Source organism: Electrona antarctica (assembly GCF_951216825.1).
Source record: "Electrona antarctica genome assembly, chromosome: 10".
Classification (NCBI taxonomy): Eukaryota; Metazoa; Chordata; class Actinopteri; order Myctophiformes; family Myctophidae; genus Electrona; species Electrona antarctica.
The window spans coordinates 14,568,390-14,592,523 of NC_136791.1; the positions used below are offsets into that span (position 1 = coordinate 14,568,390).

Consider the following 24,134-nt stretch of genomic DNA (forward strand, 5'->3'; position numbering starts at 1 on the left):
CAACGTCTGGCGCCATTTATGATGTGTCTTTTCTTCAGGGTTCTGTGGATATTTTTCTAAGTTGCTCGTTGAGAATGAATATGGAGATCCAGGCAGGCACATAATCCTTATTTCCATTTATTGGTCAGCATCAGTTACAGACAGGTTACAGATATCATCGTTCCATCATATTGAGGCCTGCATCTCATGCAGGGCCCCCCTTGTCTCTCTCTCTCTCTGTCTCTCTCTGTATCTCACTCACACTCTTCTACTGATCCCCTACCTGTCTTATACAGTCTTAACATGTGGGTGTCACCCTGTTCCTGCGTGTGTGTGTGTGTGTGTGTGTGTGTTGTTGACCCTCAAGGCTTAGTCAACAAGCTACCACAGAGTCAGCAATCAGTCACCACAGGGGTCTTTCTGTTGAACGCATTCCTTGGGTGGTAAAAGTCACTGAGCCTACTATATATGACAGGAAGAACTCACAGCTGTTATTTAAGATAGCTGACTATCCCAAAGTGTCCCTGCGCCATCTTTAGTGACTGGCTATCCCAGATGGGACTCAATGTGACCTCCTATAAGCCAAAGTATTATGTGTACAATTATGACATATGTTGAGATGCATAAGCTATCAAAATATACATCACCGCCCGTACAGTATGGCAATACAAATGTTGCAACACGTGTGTGTGTGTGTGTGTGTGTGTGTGTGTGTGTGTGTGTGTGTGTGTGTGTGTGTGTGTGTGTGTGTGTGTGTGTGTGTGTGTGTGTGTGTGTGTGTGTGTGTGTGTGTGTGTGTGTGTGAGTGTCAGTCAGTGTGTGTACATGTGTGTTTGTCACATTGTTTCAGTTTTTCTCTTTACAGCGAATATGAATCGTCCTAGAGGAGAATATTGTCAGAAATGTGCTAAAGGATCTCTCAGTAGCAGAGTGCTAAAACATAAAAGCAAAGTGAAGGTCGTGCAGTGCTCTCACAAATCCTCAGTATTCTACTGTGCATCATCTGGAACACTTTGGAGAGAGAGAAAATATAGTCTTTATCTTTAAAAAATAAATAAAGAAATTTGCCCTTTTCTCAAGAATATTCCAAGAAGCAGCTGGTTCAAAAGGCATGTGGGTGTAATGTGGTTGTTTCTACGCATTCTGGCACCTATTGTAAGACTGCTGGAACTCTTCCCTTTCCCACAGGGAGATATCGGCCTCCCGGGCATCCCAGGAATATCAGGGCCTTCCGTGAGTCAGTTGTTCTTTTCTCATTTCTTCTTTGCCATTTGAAATCCAACCCTGAAGTAGATGAATGACCTGCAACCAAATGTAAATGTACCATCGTACTGTACTGTACTGTACTGTACTGTACTGTACTGTACTAGGAATGCACGATACATCTACCATCATGTCGGTATCTACAATATATATTATGCAATATTGATTGCAAGTTGAGCTAATACTATGCATCTGCAGTCCTAATACATTATGCACTTTTTATGCTTTTTGGTGTAAAGTAAACCCTACTGGAAGCTTGCATTGTAACATCAATATCGGTCGATTATTTAACCGTGTAATTAACCGACAATTGGCCAAGATGTCAATATCATGCATCCCTTGTGAGTACTAAAACAAGAACGTCCCTGAGAAGCGGAGGGCTTTGTGGCTCCCAAAACTGTGGAACGAACTCCCTATTGCAGTTAGAACTGCAGCAGACTCACTCCCAGCACTTGCCGTAGCGCTAAAATGTAATTTAGATGGCATGTTATGTAGACAGATATCAGGTCACTATTGACCTGGTATCCTATAGTGTTCATAGTTTCAATGTACAGATTCTACAGTAGATTATTTGACATTAAGGTATACTGTTTAGACTGATGCTAGGTTATTGGTTTATCTATGATCGTAGATTAAAAAATGTTTATGCATTTGATGTATTACCTCATGTTTACCGTGCTTACTGTAAATCGCTATGGATTAAGAGCGTCAGCTAAATGCCTACATTTCAAATTGTAAATCGTAAATTAAATGAGAGTGTGAGTGACACTGCCGAGGAACCTGTCTCACGCGCACTGCTCTCTTCATGATTGACAGGGGAAGCCTGGCGCTCGCGGAGATTCAGGGATCCCAGGAGAGCCGGTGAGCCCAAGCTTTTGACTTGTCTTTCAGCTGTCAATCTGCGCGTCATCCCTTTGTCACTGCTGACTGACTGACTGACACCAGGGCTTTTTTCCTGTGTTCCCTGACAGGGTGAGAGGGGGCCCATCGGAGAGACGGGATTCCCAGGGCCCGAGGGACCCCAAGGCGTTCCTGTACGGTTCCTACCTTCAATTCTTTATTCAGGAGAGGTCCCATGCTCTGAAATCCATTGTGGAGTCGGGGCTTTGGGTCATTCACTTGTTCCTATTGCGTCAGCAGACTTGTACCCATTCGTCGCTGTCGGGCGGATACCTTGTTATCTCCCCTTGTGACATCTTTCTTTTTATTCTTTTTTTTAAAATAAATGAATGCCCTATTTTACACTTACACAAGCGAAAATAGCCGATCTACAAGCTCCATATTTCTCTTTATGCCGTCTTTGCCTGATTTTTTTTCCATAGATGAATGCCGTCTTTTGTACTTTGTCTTATGACGTTGTGGCACAAGAATAGCCGCTCTATAAGCTCACAATGCTCAAGACGCGACATATTAACAGGAGCTTGTGACTAAATAATAACGGCATTGGATCCAATTTGGATCCATTTCCCGAAATGTAAGCAGTGTTAATTTTGTCGTTAATTTTGTCGACTAAGGCTAAGACTAAAACCCTAAAAGGTTTTTTATATTTAGTCGACTAAGACTAAACAACTAAAACTACATGGTGTGTTAATCAACATACGAAGACTAAGAATAAATCAGAATTTGCTGTAAAAATTAACACTGAAAGTAAGGGCATTTTTGGCTACGATGTCCAAGGTGTCCGCCCGACCACGACCGCATTGTTGTTTTTAAACATAACGTGGACAAAGTGCAACGTTTCAAGGACGATATATTACGGAGAAATAACCATGTCAGCCATCACTTCTTCTGCACGACCATTACATGACTGTATATAATGAACCATCAGAGATGGTTTCTGTAGTGTTTCGCCTGTATAATAAGCACAGAATGGAACGGTGTTCACATCATGGCAATCAGGATCATTATTACGGCATGCTTGAGATATGTCTCATTAACCGTGGAGATTACCAGGAGTGCAACAGCGCCGATCCAATCGAAGGTTGGGAATAATAATAATGTCTTTGTTCTTTGCGTCTGTTTCCCTTTTGCGCTGCAGGGGAGATCTGGGAAAGATGGAATTCCTGGATATGAGGTGAGTCCTCCTTTCCTTATATAGCACAGTTTCTCAACGTCGGGGTTCCGGGAACCCACCACCAGGGGTCCGGGAACCCACCACCAGGGGTCCAATGATGGGACATGCAAATGGTACCAGATTTGGTTCCATTTGTATGTTCTCTGAGTTAAATGAACACTGATGAATTGTACAGTGTCGACTGGGAGTCCCAGAGATGAGAAATTGTATAAAATGTAATGTAATGGTGATGTAAAACAAACGATGCCAACACAAACATTAAATGCCATTGTTCCCATTAACAATAAAGAGACAATATGACGTAATGAGGCACATTATGACGTACATTTTCCCTTCATTGTCAATGGCGTTTACAAAACAAACATTGAACTAAAGACAAACATTAAACCTGTATATAGGAGGGGCCCCTCAAAAATCAAACTGGTGGACCCTTGAAATGAAAAAAATTATTTAAAAAAATCACTGAATTAGTTTAACTCTGAGAGTGTACAAATGGAACCATGGGCTCTTAAGCGTCCATTTGTTTCCATACTCTCTGAGTTACAGACCCATTAGAGCACAATTTGGACCGCTGCTTGGGTCCCCGAGCCCTGCGCTGACAACCCGGTGCCTCATAGAAGGTGCTTCACATCAGCCCGGCTCACAGAGAGATGGCACAGCAGATTTCTATCTCCCTTCCCCCAGGCTATGGCGTCCTGAGAGTGCATTAGACGTTATTTGCATATTTGAGCATTTAGTGATAACAACTAAATGGAATCCTGCAGATTTAAGGCTTTGTTGACTTTTACTCTCTTTTTTTTCATCCTAATTATACAGTTAATGCCTTCGGGCAATGATAAAATTGCAATTGTAATAGAGAGCGGCTAACCCTTTGAGATGAGATGAAATGGGGGTTTTAGATGGACCTATAACGATCAAAACAAATATTGATGCAGTAAGATCTGTTTTTGAGGTGATTACCCTATCTAAAATCTCGTGTTACAATTAGCAATTTAGGCGTTTAGCAGACTTGCAATAAACTAAATAATCACATAGAGTGCATAGAGAACAGTGTAGTGCCTCGAGAAACTAACTAGGATACCAGGTAAAACAATCAACCTAACATCTGTCTAGATAGCATGTTGTATATTTGAAACTATAGGATGCCAGGTAGACAATCAACCTAGGATCTGTCTAAACAACAACTAAATCACATTCTGTACATGTGTGGTATTAGACACCGTGGGTACTGTACACTGTAGAGTACAACGATCTAACTAACATAGTCATAGACATACCAAACAGATAATACAGTCAGATTCTTTTGAATGAAATAGGTCTCTGACTAATACTGTTTGTCGCTTTGATATTGCAGTACGACTTTATCATCCAACACTTGAATGACAGGGTCGACTCCTCTCTGTTTATTTTTTTTGTTTAGTTATTGTTCTTCCATCAACATCTCACTGCAGCACACACACAGACACTCACTGCAGCACACACACACAGACACTCTCACTGTGTGTCCTCTCTCTGGTGGTTCTGCCTCTGGGCTCCTCTGGCGGTTTCGGTGGGGCCACAGTGCCATCTAGCAGGTGACTTTTGCCCCTGCATCCATTCCTGCTCGTTGCCAGCAGCAATACCACTGTATCATTGCTCTTGTTACAAGTCCGGAATAGAGGGTATGCGCATGCTTAAAGTGAATGGCACATCGAGTGGCAAATCGAGTGGCAAAGCAACATGCAAAGTGAGTTTAACATTGTTTAACGTTGTTTAATGCAATCAGACTTTTCTGTTTGGATGCATGGGTTGTCAAGGCCAGAAAGTAATTTTTTGCCACTCAGTAGACATTCCTGCATAACTTCCGGGTTTGATGATGATGTCACGCGCATACCCTCTATTCAACATTTACTTCAGTAAAAGTATTGGTATCAAAATGTATTTAAAAGTACCAAAAGTAGAAAGTACTCATTATGCAGAATGTCCAAATTAATAAAAAGTATACACATCTTTTGAAAATAGCAGATCTACAATCTCACAATGCAACGCATTGTGAGCTTGCAGATTGGCTATTTTCAAATGGCTGTAGTCTGAGATGTAATGGAGTAGTAAATTACATTTATTATTATTATTATTATTTAGAAACAATCTATTATAAAATAAGGCTTACAGTAAGTTGTTAATAGATGTTTTGTAATAATCAAAAATCAGCTAAATAACAACTAAGCTGCCAAATATATTTTTTTTTTACTTTTTACTCCAATATAATTTACTCCAATATAATTGGAGTAAAAAGTACAACATTTGCCTCTGATAGTGGTAGTGGAGTAGAATGTACATAAAGCACTGGGGGAAACCCCACTTCACAAGTGAATGTATACCTCAAAACTACAAGTCAAATCTGTCAGGTGGAAACCTCATACAGTACTGTATGTCCAACATGGTAACTTTGCAGGATTCCAGTTCAAAACTATCATAAAACATGTCAGGTCTACAAGCTCTAAACGTGTCACTTCATGCCACGCTTTGAGCTTGCCGATCAGATTTTATCCCCCCGTAAAGGGGACAAGGACCGGCAGATACAGGGATCTCCATATATGGGCAATGAACGGGCATAGGCTATCAGTCAGATTGGCGGTGTGATGTAGGTGTGCCCGAATACATTAAAAAAACAAAACACACAAAACGTTAAAATATGGAGATAAGAGGTTTCAGCCTGACAGCAAAACGTACTTGAGTAAAATGTACTTAGCCACGGTACTTTCCACCGCCACATGCTCGCACGTACACTGCTTCACAACTGACTGGCTTTGAGGTTTTCTAATGTAATGCTCGGGGAAGCACATTTCAGTGGGCACGATGATAGATTTAAGCCCCCCTCCCCCCCCCCATCAGGCGTTGCGTTGGGGGAATACGGAGTGCGGGCAGATTAAAGCAGGCAGAGTAGGAGTGGCTTCAGAAAGACATGCCCGCTTATTTTGCTTTTAACCCATTTTTACCTGGGAACGATTCTATAAATGTCTTCTAAATCATGACAGTTTTCTGAAAAAGCTATGTTTCTATGTCAGTCGTTCTTCGATTTTTAAAAAATAGCAGACCTACAAGCTCGTAGCGCGCCACTCGGTGGCGCGCTATGAGCTTGTAGATCTGCTATTTTTCAAAAGCATAACATAATGCTAACACCAAAAGGGGTTTCCGCCCAAAATGGATTAAAAGGGATGTCGTGCCACATTGTCTCGTTGCATTGGCTCCTGTAATCCTGCAGGAAATTGATACGAAGAAGCTCCCAGAGGTAATGAATGAATGCAGTCAGTGAGCAGCACACAGTGGGAATAATAACAGGAGAGCAATGAGGGATGATAGCAGCGGGTGAAGCATATATATACTGTACATCAAATCTAATCACATTTATATGCAGTATAGCACATTAAAAACAACTCCCATCGTATCAAAGTGCTTCAGAAAAAACAGCTATACAGTAAAAAGAAACAGCAATACTAGACAGTCAATGATAAAACAACACACAAATATAGTAGAAAAACATTAAGAGCATTAAGAGAAGAAAAGGCAAACCTTTCTTAAGGTGCAAGTTCATCAGGGGGATTCAAGGCTTGTGAAAAGGGTTTTACATGTCGTTGCTGTTGTGCTGATACAGTAGCCTACATATATTCTAACATTTGGCATTTTGGTGTTGTAGGTGGATGCAATCTCGGCCAATGTTTTTCATCACCTTTGAGAGCAGTGTTTTGCGAGAGAAATAAGCAACTACGTCTATGAAAATGAGCCCAAAAGAAGCGACTAGGCCAAGGTTGCTTAATATAATAAGTGGAAATGGCAACACTGACAGTGTGCTTATACTGATAATATCCACATTGTCATGGAAGAGGAGTCACTAGAGCGTAACTTCTCCCAAGAGCAAACAGCCCTCCTCGCGTGGAAGGGTCAGAGTTGGTGTCAGTGCCTCATGTTCCCTGTACTCTTCACACCAGTGCACCTGTACATAGTCAAATACACCCATTCTGTCTCGTTTCTGTTCCCCAGGGTGCTACAGGTAGACCGGGGGACAGAGGATCCAAGGGAGAAAGGGTGAGTACCTACCTGTCTATCGGCTTCTATTGTCCTGTTTGATCGATCAATTGGAAACTTTTTGCGACCAGGTCGCATATACTATGAAAACGTACATTTCCAGTCAGTTAATTAGTTAGTCACCCCCACGTCACGTGATATCACGTGACATCATCAGGAATGGAGATCCCTGATGTCATCAATATTAAGCCCATATATGGAGATCCCTAATGTCATCAATATTGGCCAGCAACTCTACATCTGACCTCAAACCCTTAGATCTCCATATATGGAGCTGACCTGTTCTGACAATCGATATGTTGATCCTTCCCCTTCCATCCGTCCTCTTCGATGTCTCCCTTTTGACTGATACCTGTCCATTTAAACCCGCCCCAAAGTTATTAGTACAGCCGCGCCCGGCAGCCGGCGAAAACTAGAGTTCTCAACAGGCCTGAATATTAGGCCCTCATCAAACCCTGTACACTCAAGACACTTCCCCCGCTGCCACCATTAGATGGTACCCTTACTGTACGTGGTACAGTAAGCCAAAAGGATGATACAAAAGAGTGCTGCATGGGGACAGAACCTAAAGATAATTTCCATGAATAGCAATTTAAAGTTTCCTCCTCTTTTCTCCTTAGTATTAAAACAAGACTAATGCCTTGCAGCGCATGAGATCAAAAGTGTTTAATGCTCAATGCAAATGTCCTGTTTTGTATTTAAAAGTCTCAGTTAAAGAGCTCTGCCACACCTTGTACAGTAATCCATTCCAAATGTGGGATAATACGGGACAGAAAGTAAGACTCATGGCTTTGCAATAGCCTGTGTAGTCCCTCGGGAGAGGTGACTGAGTGGACACACAGAGAGTAATTGGTGATTGTGCGTGGCATGTCTAATGGGACCACATTGGTGGATGTCTAGCCTAAATAGAGTGATGTCAGTGCTGGCCTTGTTTGTGCAGGAAATGTGTATAGATCTCCCCTGGAACTAAATGTGAATAAACAGCATGGCCAGGGTTTGTTTAAAAGGTGGTCTAAGTGATATTCTTTAGTTAGTCTCTCTCGCGTAGCCAGACAACTATTCCACAATCTCAGACTGCTATATAGAATCTGGAATCTTATACCTCCCGAAATCGGAGCAAGGAAGCTGGCATTTCCGTTCATATATATATCCATATATCCATTTATGTTAAGCAGCAAGCTATATATGCTTAGATGATTTTGATTGTTTTGCGCGACTGTGAAGGGAAGTGGGGAGGAGGCTTCACTTCCACTTTATTGCTTGCTCATGTTCAGAGTTTCCGTGCTCCAAACTGTATGACGGAAGCATTTGAAAATTGCAAGAGGTAACAGTCTGGCTACTATTTAGTTAAAGGAGCATTCAGTGATTTGGGTGATTTGGAAAACCTCCCGGTCCGCCCAGTAACACGAGGTAACACCACTGTAATGCACGCACTACAGTGGGGGGGACACATGACAGGCCAACAGCACACACACCAAGGCCCGCCCCTGCTTGATCATGATTGGCGGAAGGCCCCTCTCTATCCTGATTGGATGAAGGCTGGGCCACCTAGCCAAAAACGAAACCTATGGTTTTTTGACCCCCAGGGGTTAACTGGGGACAGGGAGGAACTCCTTATATGGTCAGCACACTCTATAGTAGGGAGGATTATCACAACAAAACAAAAAAATAAGTGATATTTGAATTAAGTGAAATCACTGAATATACCTTTAAAACAATGTTTTTTGGGGTTTTTTAATAGTTAAAGTTCTACAACATTTTGATTGCTAATTGCTTGTTGTTGCTCTGTTCAGTAACATGGGGGTCTCCAGCTCTTTAATAAACAGAAAATACATTTTCAGGTGGCTTGCCAATTTCAGCCAATCAGAATAGAGTACCCATTTATAGTGTTCAACTCCCAAATGTGTCTGCTCATGTCTTTGTGTCACCACATCCAATTTCACTTGTTTATCCTGTACGCTGCATAGTACTCCCTCCTGATTGGATAAAATTGGCATATATCCCGAGCCGAAAATGCATTTTCCGTTGACTAAAAGTGCAGGAGATACGGTCGGGGAGACGCCTGTTTACTGAACAAACGCTTTAAAGCAATGAATACTTACCAGAGTACAGAGCTATGTTTAACACTAACAGCATCACGTACTGCGCCTTTAAATCCATTGAAACACTGTGTGTGTGTGTGTGTGTGTGTGTGTGTGTGTGTGTGTGTGTGTGTGTGTGTGTGTGTGTGTGTGTGTGTGTGTGTGTGTGTGTGTGTGTGTGTGTGTGTGTGTGTGTGTGTGTGTGGCAGGGTGACCCTGGCATTCCTGGAGGGAGAGGCGTTCAGGGCGAGAGAGGACGGTCAGGGGAGGATGGACCTTTTGGGCCGGTGGGACCTCAAGGCCCAAAAGGAGATGTCGGCCCTCCCGGTTCCTTGGAGACCATCAGCCTCTTGGTATGTAGGTTATGAAAGTGGTGGATCGGGCAGTAAATAAAGTACTCTCCCAGATGGTCAGAATCGGCACGTCAGCCAAAAAGGACCAGGAGTCGGTTTAAATAACACTAACCGCAGTGCTGTAGCGCACTGGTTCTTCTCAGCGTCGGCATTATGGGAGACCGCTAGGGGATCCAGTTAACCCTTTTGGCTCCGTAACTCTGAGAGTGGAACCACATGGAGCCATTCCATTTGTACGCTCTCGAGTTAATTTAACACTGAGGATTTTACAATAATTGTAAATTTGGGTCCCAGAGATTAAAAGAAATCAGACCGGTCTGAAGGGAGTGGTGCAACAGTGCCCCCTGTTGGTACTCTAAACATAGGGACATTGGTACTCTAAACATAGGGACATAGGGACATAGGGACATTGCTGTTCCTTGGAGTGGTTGCACCACTCAAAAAGGGAAATTGTCCGTTAGTGTTGTGTTCTACCGTGTTACTCTATGTACAGTACGTACAGTAGTATACCGTCCAAGAACAATGGACAGCTGTGGTCTGACGTAATGTCAGTGACCATAGTAACCATGCTCATTTTTTTGGGTACAGGTACACACACGGGTACAAACAAAGCTGGTTGTTGGAGTGGTTTGCACCACTCAAAAAAGGCATATCTGATACGCAGGAGGAGGGGCTGGGGCAGCAAGAATGTAGACTTCAGTTCAAATAGCCTTTTTCACGTGATGATGTGGCGTCTGAGGTGACGTGTGGCTATTGTCTTGAGGTGATAGTGACCGCTGGCCATTCAAATTTCAATTTCAAAGTAATTCACAAATTAACTTACCCGGTAACAATAGAGCAGTTATTTCATTCGGTGACCTATACGCGCACGTGGGAGGGATATATTATGGTATAACACAGCGCTGGTGTCTGTGACCTAATCTATCTCACACTGGGGATGCTTGAAATGGCAAAGCTTGAGAATCACTGAATTAAACTGTACTGGAACCCCAATTTAACCGATTACATGCCACCATTGACTCCGGCACTGTGGTCGCCAGTGCCAACAGAATGCACCGGAAGTAGTAATCGGCCATTTTGGAGCCACAGTAGATCCCCTTCACTATAGCGTCAGAAGCGCTAATATTCAGATTTTTCATTGAGCTCCTAACATCATCCCTCACCGGAAGCTAAAATACGGTAAATATAATAGTATTCATTCTGGATTTCTTTAAATCAAAGAATGAGGACATTCTCGCCATCTGGCACAGGCACGCTATATACAAGAAATCTCGACATTGGTATAGATTGTGTTAAGAATCCTTATTGTTTATTTTAACTCTGAGTGTACAAATGTATGGATGTATGTAAGGATCTGTGTATTAACACTTTCTGAGTTACAGACCCGTAACGTTTCCATTTTGACCGTTGAGGATCAGTGCTGCTGTAGCAATTTTTTCACTTTAACACTAGGGAGGGTGAGGTCACAGATTTATGTACGTGAGGTTTTCGCGAGTGAGTCAGGTCAGCTGAGCATAACAGAAGGTCGGGGAGGAGATGAGAAGAAGAGAAAAATAGAAATACATACAGACCACCAGAAAGCTCTGCAGAGCATCAGACCTCCCTATGGCAGACATTGTATACATATTGCATATAACGCCTTAACCCTTTAAAGGAGAATTCCATACTAGAAGGCTTTCTTACCTTTATTTGTAGTTGTTACATCCCCACCAAAGAGGTCCAGGTGTTATTTTGTGCAAAAGTGCATTATTGGCTATTTCCCCTACCATAAGCCCTCAATGGGGGTTGGGTTTTTGTGCTAATTCGCTTATTTCCATCAAAATAAGTAGTAAAGTCTGCCGCTTGGGATACTATTTACATTATGAAGAGAGGATATTTTGATTTTGATTTTTGAGCGATGGAAATAAGCGAATTAGCACAATACCCCATAGCCCCATTGAATTCAATGCAATTCATTGAGGACTTATGGTAGGGGAAATAGCCAATAATGCGCTTTTGCACAAAATAACACCTGGACGTCTTTGGTGGGGACGTAACAACTACAAATAAAGGTAAGAAAGCCTTCTAGTATGGAATTCTCCTTTAAGACCTGAGGCCGATTCTACAAAATGTCTTCTAAATCCTTATGTTTCTATGTCGGGTGTGCTCAAACCTTTTCATGTCAAGGGGTCACCGACCCCCATTTCAAAATATTTTGTTCCAGGAACCCCCAGAAGCAAAGATTTGAGTAACAAAATGTTAGCTTAAAAATATATATATTCAAAGATTTGCACAAATTATCACATTCTTTGAATAGCCAAAGAAATCTAAAATTACACAGATGCTTTGCCGGTTTGAATTGGTTGAGCAAAGTTTATACGTTTATTAAAAATCGCAAAAATCTTTGTACTAGTGTTACACAGTGAGCGGTGGCCTGGAGAAGGATATCATAGGATGATAGGATAGACTTTATTGTCCCTTGGGGGGACATTTGTCATGGACACATTATAAAATGGAGCTTGATGAATGATCAATGGACTTATATACCGTAGGTGTGTGTCAGTTAAATGGACAACTTAAAAAATGTCTGGGGTGCCGGTGCACACGGAAGCCTGAATAGACCAGAACAGTGTTTTCAAGTGAAATTCCCCTGTAAAGCTTGCACAGGGGGTGGGAGGCTGTAGTGTAGTGTCCGCCTGAGGGAATAAGCTGATGGGACTTACGAAGATTGTTCCAATATTGCATTATTATATGTTCACTCCGGTTTCATGGCAGAACATTTCCAATATGGCCTTATTCAGCTATCCCTGCAAATTGTACACAGACGGTGGGCGTTGATGCAATGTGTCTTCCTCCACAAAAACAAAAAGAAACGCTCATTGCCGCAAGATGAGCATAAGGATGGGGATATTTTCATGCGATTCCAATGCTTTGAACAACGATGCATTCCGAGTTCCTACATCCATTTCGCTTGTATGTAGCCTTTAGCTAGGATCATGGCAGGCATATCGCAAAGCTATGTGGGATTGCACTGAGCAGTCAGAAAGCAAGTATAAAAGTATAAAATAGTTTCCAATGGCAATTTCCATTTCTGTCTACAATGTTTTCAATGACACAAAAGCTTTGAAAACTTTATTTTATTTTAATTTATTTTTGTAGAAGCAATCTGTGAACGGAGGTAGTTGGCAGGTAGTAAGGTATTTATTATGCCGCGATATCTTCATCACCAGTGCTGCTGTTTCACCATGAATAAAACATGAAGTACTGCTGCTGTCTCTTAATTGTATTTTCTTAATCTGTTAAATACCTTTTGGTGAAGTTTCTGTCTCTCTCCCTCTCCTACACACACGCGCACACACACGCGCACGCACACACACACACACACACACACACACACACACACACACACACACACACACACACAGGAACACGTCAGCACCATGGAGGATATGAAAACGTTCATCCGGAATGAAGTGCTGAAGGTGTTTGAAGGTACGACGGAACGTTCGCTCTGGAAAACAACTTCCAAAAAGTACCATTGATCATGCACATTTTACCTCCGTGCATTGGGGATATTCCAAATCGTGAATAAATCTTTATTTTCCTTAACAGAGAGACTATCCGCGCTGCAGAAGACGCCGGCGAACATTTTAGCGACACAAGTTCAACACGGGCCCCCGGGACCTCCTGGCAAAGACGGTTTGCCGGGCCCTCCGGGAGAGCCGGGACCCCCTGGACCCCCTGGCCCCCAAGGTACTGTAGGAGAGGCCACGAGCCGCTCGTCTAAAGTGCTGGGGAACCGCACTCTACTGTACCTCGCAGCCATAACCACAACCGCTAGAATGTTGAGACAGTACAAATAACACACTTAACACACTTTACACTTAACGCCGTTCAGGGGGAAAGCCTCGGAATATACAGTAAATGAGTGATTCTCAAACCTTTTTTCTCAAAAGGACCCCCCCCCCCCCAAAGAAAAACAATATATACAGTATATATATATTCAAAATAGGGGGGGTCCACGGCGCACAAATACATATATATATATATATATATATATATATATATATATATATATATATGTATATGTGTATATTTGTGCGTGGGCCCCCCCTATTTTGAATTGTCTGCCAGGGACCCCCCCATTAGAGAACTTTAGCGTTGTTAACCCATTTAGACCTGTTGTAACCTACTGTAGACGTTGTTATACCTTTCAATCGGGGAGCTACCTCTGTGTCTCATTAGTTGTTGCTATACATTTTATTTATTTATTATTATTTTATTTTTTCAAATATGAATCTGAAGGTTTTCAGAAAACTTAGGTTAGGTTTTAGAAGTTTTTATTTTTATTTTTTAGAATCGGCCTCACAGTCTAAATGGGTTAAAAGTTTTCAAAATCATTCCAAATATATACACATCACGTTTCTATTTATTTTTATGTCTTGAAAATAGCCATTTACAAGCACACAACGTGTCGCATCGCGACTGGCATTTTCAAACAGACAAAGATGGTTAAAGGAGAATTCCATACTAAAAGGCTTTCTTACCTTTCTTTGTAGTTATTACGTCCCCACCAAAGAGGTCCAGGTGTTATTTTGTGCAAAAGCTCCTTATTGGCTATTTCCCCTACCATAAGCCCTAAATGAATTGCATTGAATTGAATGGGAATTGAATGGGGCTATGGGGTGTTGTGCTAATTTGCTTATTTCCATCGCTCAAAATGATTATTTTTTGGTATATATCCTCTCTTCATAATGTAAATAATATCCCAAGCGGCACACTTTACTACTTATTTCGAAGTACCTTTGGTGGGGACGTAACGACTACAAAGAAAGGTAAGAAAGGTAAGAAAGCCTTCTAGTATGGAATTCTCCTTTAAACAGAGTAGGGATATGACTATTTTTTCTACTATTAAAAAAAACTTCACAATTAATTAGCCGTAGAGGCTCAATATAATCATGGAGAAGAAAAAACAAATAAACATTTTACACAATAGTTGTGAATAACATTTTTAAGCAGAGATAAAAGGACACATTTTTAAATGCTGAAAGCCCTATTGGCAAGGGAGGAGTATTATGTGTTATATATATTATGTGTAAAGCCCTATTCGCAAGGGAGAAGTATTACTGTAGCCTATGTGGGGACCTCTAATTCCCTGACATCTGTGTTCCGTGTGGCGCATTGGCACGGGATAAGCAACGTCTGCATTTTACCTGAATTTACTGACATTATCGATTATCCTCAAAGGGAACCAAAACCAAAAAGGTAGAACTGAAAATATTTATTTTTTAATAACAGTTGAAGAACCTTGCAGACATGTAGCTTTTATTTACATCCAAACAGATTGTTGTTTATTTTTATGTATGATTTTTGTACTTATTATTACTTGACTACTGCATTATTTGACTATTGTATTATTTGTGTTTTGAAAGGCAGCAACTTGTAAAGAAAAAAAAGCCAACATTTTGTGGGGAAAATAAAAACTCTAATTTAGAAATGCTCATGTGATTTTATACATCCCTAGTGTTGTGCAAGAACTTTACGCATAATAATCATTACTGTCTCCGCCAGGCCGAGGGAGTGGCAGAGACTATTTGTTTTGCACCCCGTCCGTGTGTGTGTGTGTGTCCGTCCGTCCGTCCGTGTGTGTGTGTCCGTCCGTCCGTGTGTGTGTGTGTGTGTGTGTGTGTGTGTGTGTGTGTGTGTGTGTGTGTGTGTGTGTGTGTGTGTGTGTGTGTGTGTGTGTGTGTGTGTGTGTGTGTGTGTGTGTGTGTGTGTGTGTCCGACCGAAACACACTTTTTATATTACTCTTATATATTTTGTGCAGGCATCGCGCAAATCGGTACTCAGTATCTCTATGGTCAAGATGGATCTGTCCAATTTTAAATGTTCCATCCTGATTGACTTCCACGTTTGAAGGAGTGCAGGTCCGCTTTGAACAAAATGCCTCAAATCCTGTCCAATTTCCCGGTTGAAACTCTGCAAGCACATTCCCACTAGGCTGAGGAAGTAATGTCCACGTTTTCACATTGTCCTGTTACAGCGCCACCCGGCCGCCAATTATTTTGCTGAACACATTTTTTTTTTACTCATACAGATTTTGTCCAAACATCACGCAAATCGGTACACATTATCTCCATATTCATGTGATCAAGAGGTCAAGACGGATCTGTTTTCATATTCCATCCTGATTGGCTAAGATTGGCATCTAAAGTTTTGAACAAAATGCCTCAAATCATGAAAGCAGTGTCCGACTGCCGTGAAACTTGTGTGCACACATTCACCACCCCTTTCTCCTGTGGCCTATCATAGCGCCACCAGCAGGCTGATGTTTGCTAAACACACTTTTATTATATACAGTATTATATAATTATTAGGCTATATATATTATATATTACACCTACATATTTTGTCCTGACATCACGCAAATCGGTACACGTTATCTCTATAGTCATGTGATCAACACAGATTCGTTATTGATCTTCCATCCTGATTGTCCAAGATGTTTTGCATCTGAATTTTGCAAAAGTGGCTCGCTTTGAACAAAATGCCTCACATCATGAACGTAGCGTTTCCACTCTGCTCTATAATAACTGAATTATTGCGGACATCGCTGGCCCACAATAACCCACCTGGCCTGGCGGAGACCTGTGCTCCGAGGAGCACTTTTTCTAGCTTCTCTCTCTATAACTGTACCATCAAAAGCCATAATCGTCCCATTCCAATACTGTAGAGAAACAGAAAAAAAAACGATTAACTGTGAGGTGAGAAAAGCTGGTAGCCACGCTCCCAGATCACCACAGTGTGTGTATAAACCAGAGAGTCACAACAGCACAGCAGAGATTACCTGTGATGATGAAGACGAGGAGGGCACAAATGTGGACTGACAGTGTGTTTGTAGGGATTCATGGGGTCTTTCTCTCTTGCTTAGAGCCATATATCAAAGCAGACTGAGGGGCGGGAAGGAGAGGAAAGGCCAGCGGTGTGGTGCAGAACACAGCGGCTCTCTGGGAAATATGAAGACAGACGAAGAATTGGCCCGAGAATAAGAAAGCGATATCGTTGTGGACAGAAAAGAAAAGAGGTCCCAGTATTGATACTTCGCTCCACGAAAAGGGAAAACCTCTGAAAACAGAAAGGAGCACAGGCAGGAAAGGAGGGTGGACTTATTTTTTCCCTTTTTTTTGTTATCAAACTGCTAGGACTTGACTGCCCACACCGCCCCAACATCAATGACAGTTTGCTGGTCAGGCTTCATAAGACATCTCAAAGCTGTTTAGAAATTCAAAAAAAGAAAAAAAATGAGGGCACTCTTCTTAGGCTTAAAAAAATATTTATTGTCAAGCTAGTTCATAATTGAACAGGCTTAAAAATGCCAACACGTTTCCGCCCAACGGTTTCCTTCATCGGGGTAGACACATGTTGGCAAAATGTTACCCTCTTCAATTATGGATTCATTTTTGTTTTTGTTTGGATGCTTTTCCCCTTTTCTGAGCCAAAGAGCACCTTCTAATAACGTTCAACAAGTCTTACCCTAGCCCTCCTTTTCTCTATTTTCTCCTGTTTTAGAATGAATTACATTGTGCCTTTTAGCAACGTTTTGGAGAGACATGCAGGAATGTAGCGTGTGCTGTTGCTGAACAACATGCATTGCCAGCGCCATGGCTTCTTGTCTTCTTTGTGCATTTGAATCTACCTCACATGACCATTTTACAATTAGTCTTACTTAAGATGACTCAAATATGACTATAGTTATATTAGTATGACTACTAATATAACTAAATCAATATTTGTTGTCAAAATCAACACACACACACACACACACACACACACACACACACACACACACACACACTCTTCTGTGCTATTGTTATACCGTACCCCAAGTGCTGTCATACTGTAAATTATGCAGTCTGTCTTGAGAAGTACAGGAGTGACCTTCATTTCACCACATGCTGCAACCTAAATAAGCTACACAGAAAAACCCTGAGAGAACTCACAGGGTCCATTTTTACAGTCTTATCCTGTTAAAACTGGTGTGTCAATGCTGTGTCAATGCCAGTCGCACACTACACTAGTACACACACGTCTTGCTTGTTGTGTTTTGGTATTATGCTTCAAATTACTTGTTTTTTTTATATGATTCTTAACGCAGCTTTTGCTAAACAAATATTTATTGAGGAATAAAGAGGAAAGTTATTTCCCCTTGATAAGAAAAATCCAACAACTTTTACTTGCTTTGTTGACTCAGGCCTCCTCTCAGCTGGGGAGAGAGTTTGAGGGTAATATTTCCTCATTATTTCTCGTCATCCTCCGCTGGAGACGATGCTCCTCTGGAATATCCAATTTGACATCTTCCCCAACGTGCCAAAATGAATAGTTTATGGAGAAAAATAACCCCTGTGTTCCACCCACCGTCTTATTTTCAAGCTCTGATTTCACTTGGGTTGTGTTCTGAAGCTGTTATCTTGGAGAATATCAGTGTTAAATGATTTTTGTTTCTTTGTTTTTTCTTGCGTGTTTTGTGCCAATTTAACTATTTATCTATTCGCTATTTTCTTTGAACTGACTCATTAGTCTTATTAGTCTTTGTGTTAAAGTGTTTGTTTAAATAAATTGGATCATTGTTTTGCTTTGTTTAGAGTCATACTGTGTAACATTTTCAATGAAACAAAAGCTATTTTTGATATAACCTTTCACTAGTATATTTGTCACAATAACCATTCCACATACATTTGTTTTTGACAACTTCTCTGTCTAAACACCAGAAACATATTTTTTTTATTTGTGAGTGTCGGGGGCACTGAAATGACGTAGGTACCGGAAATGTATTATTTACGCTAATGAATACCATTTCTGACTACGTGTTTTACTAAGTATGCCCCGGCGCCATGACCCTGCAGCATTCCTGTTGCAGCGTTCCTTCCGTACATGACCCTGCAGCATTCCTGTTGCAGCGTTCCTTCCGTATCTAAACAAACGCTGTAATGACAATGGAGCTAAAAGGGGTGTCGCTAAAAAAGAAAATGAATGTTACACAATATGACTTTTTAGTTTCCTATACAAGGCTATTGTGTTATTTGTTATGAAATAATATCAATGTGTTTTTGCTGGTTGTATGATGTGATCATGTGACATTATACAGCAACTGTAATTATGATGTTGGACTGTGAGCTGCATATTGTTCAGAAATGCTGCGCAGTGTGCTGTATAGTGTTGTAAATATCCCACAATTAGTGTCCCTTGTTGTAGCAGCTGTTCAAAGTAAAGCTTGATTTGTTAGGCTCTGCGTGAAGGGAGATTTTTCGGACTATTGTTGTGAACGCTACTACTTAGATTGTGCAACAGGTGCTTCATGGCAATGCAATCAATCACTCCCCCCCCCCCCCCCCCCCCCACACACACACACACACACACATGTTGCAAGGTTATTTCTCATCCTTGTACTATATGTTATGCATTAATGCCCTACCAATGTTTTCTACAATCCATTTTCAATGAGTAAAGACACACTATGGCATTTTCGATTTACCAGCGAGCGCACCAATTCAGAGTGGCAGGGAAGCATCTTCTTGCCTTGTGTGCTTGCTGTTCAGTATGTTTTGTGCTTAAGGTACAGTGCTCTTTCCTCCATGGAACGCCACCCTCCTGAATGAATGCCCCGGGCTCCGTGAGTGTTGAAAGAAGAAGTCTCATTATAGCGGAAATGCGTGGATAGCCTCTCTCTCTCTCTCTCTGAGAAACCCATTCTCGGAGCATCCATAAGCCTTTTTTCTCTGAGATGTCCAATGACTTGTAAGCATTGGAGCGTTTCCCCTTTGGGTCTAACAGTCAATGTTTCCGACACACTCCGTGCGACCGACCACTGGTCCTGTGACTCCATTACTTGAAAATGCCTCATGGGGGAAATCCGTTCATATCCCCCCCGACACATTCTGATGGTATGCTGCTGTTTTGTACCGTGAACAATTATCAGCTTTTATTTTTGTGAATGAGCTTGCATGGAGTGATGAAGAGTCCTTTAGATAGTATGTGCTCGTGTACTATGCCAATATGTGACAAACGTAATGGCCTGGGATGAGGACTCCTGCATATTATGCTTCTGCTCAATAGCCTACTGTCTTTTGAGTGGTGCAAACCACTCCAACAACCAGCTTTGTCTGTATCTATGTTTGTGTACCTGTGTACGTGTCCGTGCACAGGTGAGCATGGTTGCTATGGTTAGTGTGTGACGTCACTGACATAGCTGATCAGACTATATAAGACCTTGCACCACTCGGTTCACACGGGTGTGATTTTTTTGATATGATCAGCATGTGTATGAGGCCTTCGACAATCATCTTTTGGAAAATACAAAACATCTAAAAAATATCAGACTTCCCCACACACACACACACACACACACACACACACACACACACACTCACGTAACTGTCTGGCCGGTTGGGTCATTCATATGTATGGATAGAAAAGAGACAGATATGCAGAGATCAACTTATATGGCATACAGATGACACAGACAGCAGTGGTGTAAACTAAAGTAACTACTACTCAAGTACATTTTTTAGTTACTACTCCACTACTAACATGTTGGTACTTTTTCCACCACTGACAGGCAGACAGATGGCACTCGTCCAATGGGTAATTCATTACTGGAGAGGCGTATGTTCCCGACGGGCAGTGGCCTCGTAGCATATAAACAGATATTGCTTTCCGCAGGAATCAGTCTTTGATTAAGCTAATCTCGGATCGCTCTCAGTCTCCATGGTGACCCCTGTGTCTGACCTTGTGATTACGAAAGCCTCTTTTCTCAGTCTGAGAAGAATCTTCAAAGCGTTTTCCCTCTAAGTTGACAGAGCGGCCACATCCACCATGCCTCTTTCACTGCCAAACACAAAACACACAGGACGGATTGTTAAAGGATCTTGTTTTGACAGGATGTCAGTGAGCTTTGTATTATTCACAAGCCTGCCCTTGAGTCTGAAACCCGGGAGTTTAGAGCAGCCTGTTTTTCTACAACAACCACCAAAGTGCTCTATCTATGTCTTGTAACACACAAACACAGTTTATGCTAGGTAGGATGTTGTGGCCGTTTTCATGTTGATTGTTGCTCGGAGGAAATCATCTATTTCCACCTGACGTTGATGTTCGCTGAAGATGTTTTGGCACTTTGTCTGTCTGCATTGCATTCTAACAGCATCTGCACTTTGGCACTGATCCTACTTACCGCAAACAAACATCCACGCAAACGCAAACATTGTGCAACTTTTGATATTGTACTGCCGGAAGTCCAATCGGAGTGTTGGTGTGTCTGTCCCCTCAGGATACAGAGGTATGAAGGGGGAGCGAGGTCAGCTCGGGTACGGACTGCCAGGAGATCCAGGACCACCAGGACCTTCAGGTAAGACCCCTGCATAATGTCTCACTTTGTAGGAAGGAGAAATCCGCCCAAATCCGTTTTAGTACCCTTTTCTGATGTTATTATATCCCATAAAGACTGGTACAGGTTTTTTTCTCCCGAGTCCCCTCGCAGCCTAGAACGCGAGCGTACGGGAGAATCGCTAGATCGCCTATTAAATCCGCTCCAAACTGCATCTTTTTGCAGAGATACAGTATGTTGTTCATTATCACTGCATGCACTCCACAGCAGTGGTGTCCCGACTGACTTTGCTGTAGTGTTGATAAAACGACTTGGAATCATCATCATTATAACCTTTATTTAAGCTCGGAGTACGGAGCGGCAGGCCCTCATTTTCAATGTAGCCGAAATACAAAACACAAAATCAACAATTAACGTATGAAATCGCTTCTTTGAATTCTCTGGACAAACTGGAAATGCACTGTGAGTATATTAATAGCAAACATTTCACTTTCATCTTTCAAAAGGATCATCCGGAATCAATATCCAAGGCCCGACCGGCTCCACGGGACCCCAAGGGACCCCCGGGCGCTGTGACCCCAGCGACTGTCGTCCCACTCCGTCCTTACAAGGCCGCAGGATGGGATAGAGACCCTCCATACATCCAGGTTCACTGTGTGTGTGTGTGTGTACCACAGTGTGACATATCTGGTCTGGCAGCATCCTCACATAATGGCTTCTTGTGGGGACAGAGTCACAAATGACCCGCTTTGTGTTCATCTTTACTGCAGCAGCTGGATGCAGTTGTTGTTTGTTTTCTTTGGTGGCTAAAATGATTTGTTTCAAAACAGAGGAAATCGTTGTTTTTGTCAAAATTATCTTTTTCCCGCAGACATACAAAATGAGCGGACAATAATATTACCAGAAACACATAAAGAGCTAGACCTGAGTGACCATAACAGGTCTGTAGCTCATATGAGTACCACTAGTGGTTTCCTAATGTGAGTGACCATAACAGGTCTGCAGCTCATATGAGTACCACTAGTGGTTTCCTAATGTGAGTGACCATAACAGGTCTGTAGCTCATATGAGTACCACTAGTGGTTTCCTAATGTGAGTGACCATAACAGGTCTGTAGCTCATATGAGTACCACTAGTGGTTTCCTAATGTGAGTGACCATAACAGGTCTGTAGCTCATATGAGTACCACTAGTGGTTTCCTAATGTGAGTGACCATAACAGGTCTGTAGCTCATATGAGTACCACTAGTGGTTTCCTAATGTGCCGTAGTGTCGTAGTAAATCACTGTCATACATATTCTGAAGAAACCCTGGAGACTTGACATTTAGCAATTGGGTCTTACGGTCAAAATAAGAACAATATAATGGTGTGTAAAACAGTAATAAAAAAATTGCCACGGACAAGACCAAGTCTTTTCCATGTGACGGACATATTGATGACCCCTGGTACTAAGTCAGCGCTGTCGGGCAGAAACCTTGATGCTGTCGTTCACAACTGCACACACAAAACATACAAAGAAATCTTTACATTTGTAGCTTTGCATTTGAAGTTGAAACCAGCCTTTGTAGCAGCTACAAACGTTGGATATATCTTTGTATCTTCATGTCGCTGGCTTCCAATGAGACTGAATGGTAGCCTGTATCATTGTATCTTCATGTCGCTGGCTTCCATTGTGTATGAATGGTAGCCTGTATCATTGTATCTTCATGTCGCTGGCTTCCATTGTGTATGAATGGTAGCCTGTATCTTTGTATCTTCATGTCGCTGGCTTCCATTGTGTATGAATGGTAGCCTGTATCTTTGTATCTTCATGCCACTGGCTTCCATTGAAAATTAATGGTAGCCTGTATCTTTGTATCTTCATGCCACTGGCTTCCATTGAAAATGAATGGTAGCCTGTATCTTTGTAGCTGTCAGTGTGAACGCAGAATGTATCTCCATATTTTCTTTCATGTTTTTGTGTTTCTTTTCATCGTTAAATTAATAACCTATATAATTTGTCGTACGGGACTATGTTGAAACAGGCGAAACAAAGTGACAAGCTATTTTGGAACTATTTTGAAAGTGAAAAGTGAAAATGGTATGTCTGTGTGTTTTAAAACTATTGACAACAAAGTGTGTGTCTAAATAACAATTGGATCCATTGGAACGCAGGTTCTTTTTTCCCCATTTCTTGAAAAGTATCCGCTTTTGGATATTACAAGGTTTCCACCTGACAGCGACGGAATGCAATAGCTTATAAAAGGAAGAATCCCTTTTTTTGGTTTTGTTGCTATGTTGTACCTTTAAATGACTTCTCATGTTTCATACTGTATCCCCCACTGTGACCTAATGCATTCCATGTTTGATTCTTACTCTTTCATGTCCATGTCAGAAATGACTTCAATCCTGCCTGAAAAAAACAATCTTAATTGTTTTTTTGAAAAAAAAACAATCTTAATTGTTTTTCCCCCCTCTCTTCCATGGGCATGGCTTTGCACATGTCTGGTCTTGTTCAGATATGCAAGGTTATTGGCAGCAAATCCACCTGAAGTGTGTTTTTCTACGTGTGTGTTTGTGTGTGTGTGTGTGTGTGTGCGTGTGTGCGTGCGCGCGTGCGTGCACACGTACGCTTGCGTATGCACACAAACGTGTATCTGAGGTGTGAGCATAATAGTCTTTGGTGTGTAAGTCTGAGAATTTCTTTTAGCGCTTCGTGCAAACCAAAGTATAGCAGGTGTTTCTGGAAAAACTATATATTTATTTTAACTGGCTTCTTATAGAATGTATTAACACAATAGTACTTATTGTAGCATGATGAATATCCTCTAACACTGTTATTAGATAGATTTTTTTCATTTATTTTTTGTCTTCTTTTATACGATTACTAAAACATGTTGCTGCTGATTTGCGTGTGCATGATGATCCGTTTTTAAAACAGTGGTGAACCAGTTTACCATATATGGTATACGCTACAAGC

General features: G+C 41.7%; 1 protein-coding gene across 1 annotated transcript in view; it reads left to right on the forward strand.

Annotated features, from left to right (window-relative positions):
- Positions 1–21,965, forward strand: part of LOC306930652 (uncharacterized protein) — a 118,416-nt gene extending 96,451 nt beyond the window's left edge. The window contains exons 28-37 of the mRNA XM_079511725.1: positions 1,168–1,212; positions 2,059–2,103; positions 2,214–2,276; positions 3,281–3,316; positions 7,337–7,381; positions 9,672–9,815; positions 13,220–13,286; positions 13,407–13,547; positions 21,119–21,196; positions 21,682–21,965. Of these exons, the coding sequence (XP_079367851.1) occupies positions 1,168–1,212; positions 2,059–2,103; positions 2,214–2,276; positions 3,281–3,316; positions 7,337–7,381; positions 9,672–9,815; positions 13,220–13,286; positions 13,407–13,547; positions 21,119–21,196; positions 21,682–21,803 (786 nt within the window). The 3' untranslated portion in view covers positions 21,804–21,965. The remainder of the gene's footprint in view (positions 1–1,167; positions 1,213–2,058; positions 2,104–2,213; positions 2,277–3,280; positions 3,317–7,336; positions 7,382–9,671; positions 9,816–13,219; positions 13,287–13,406; positions 13,548–21,118; positions 21,197–21,681) is intronic.
- Positions 21,966–24,134: the final 2,169 nt, after the last annotated feature.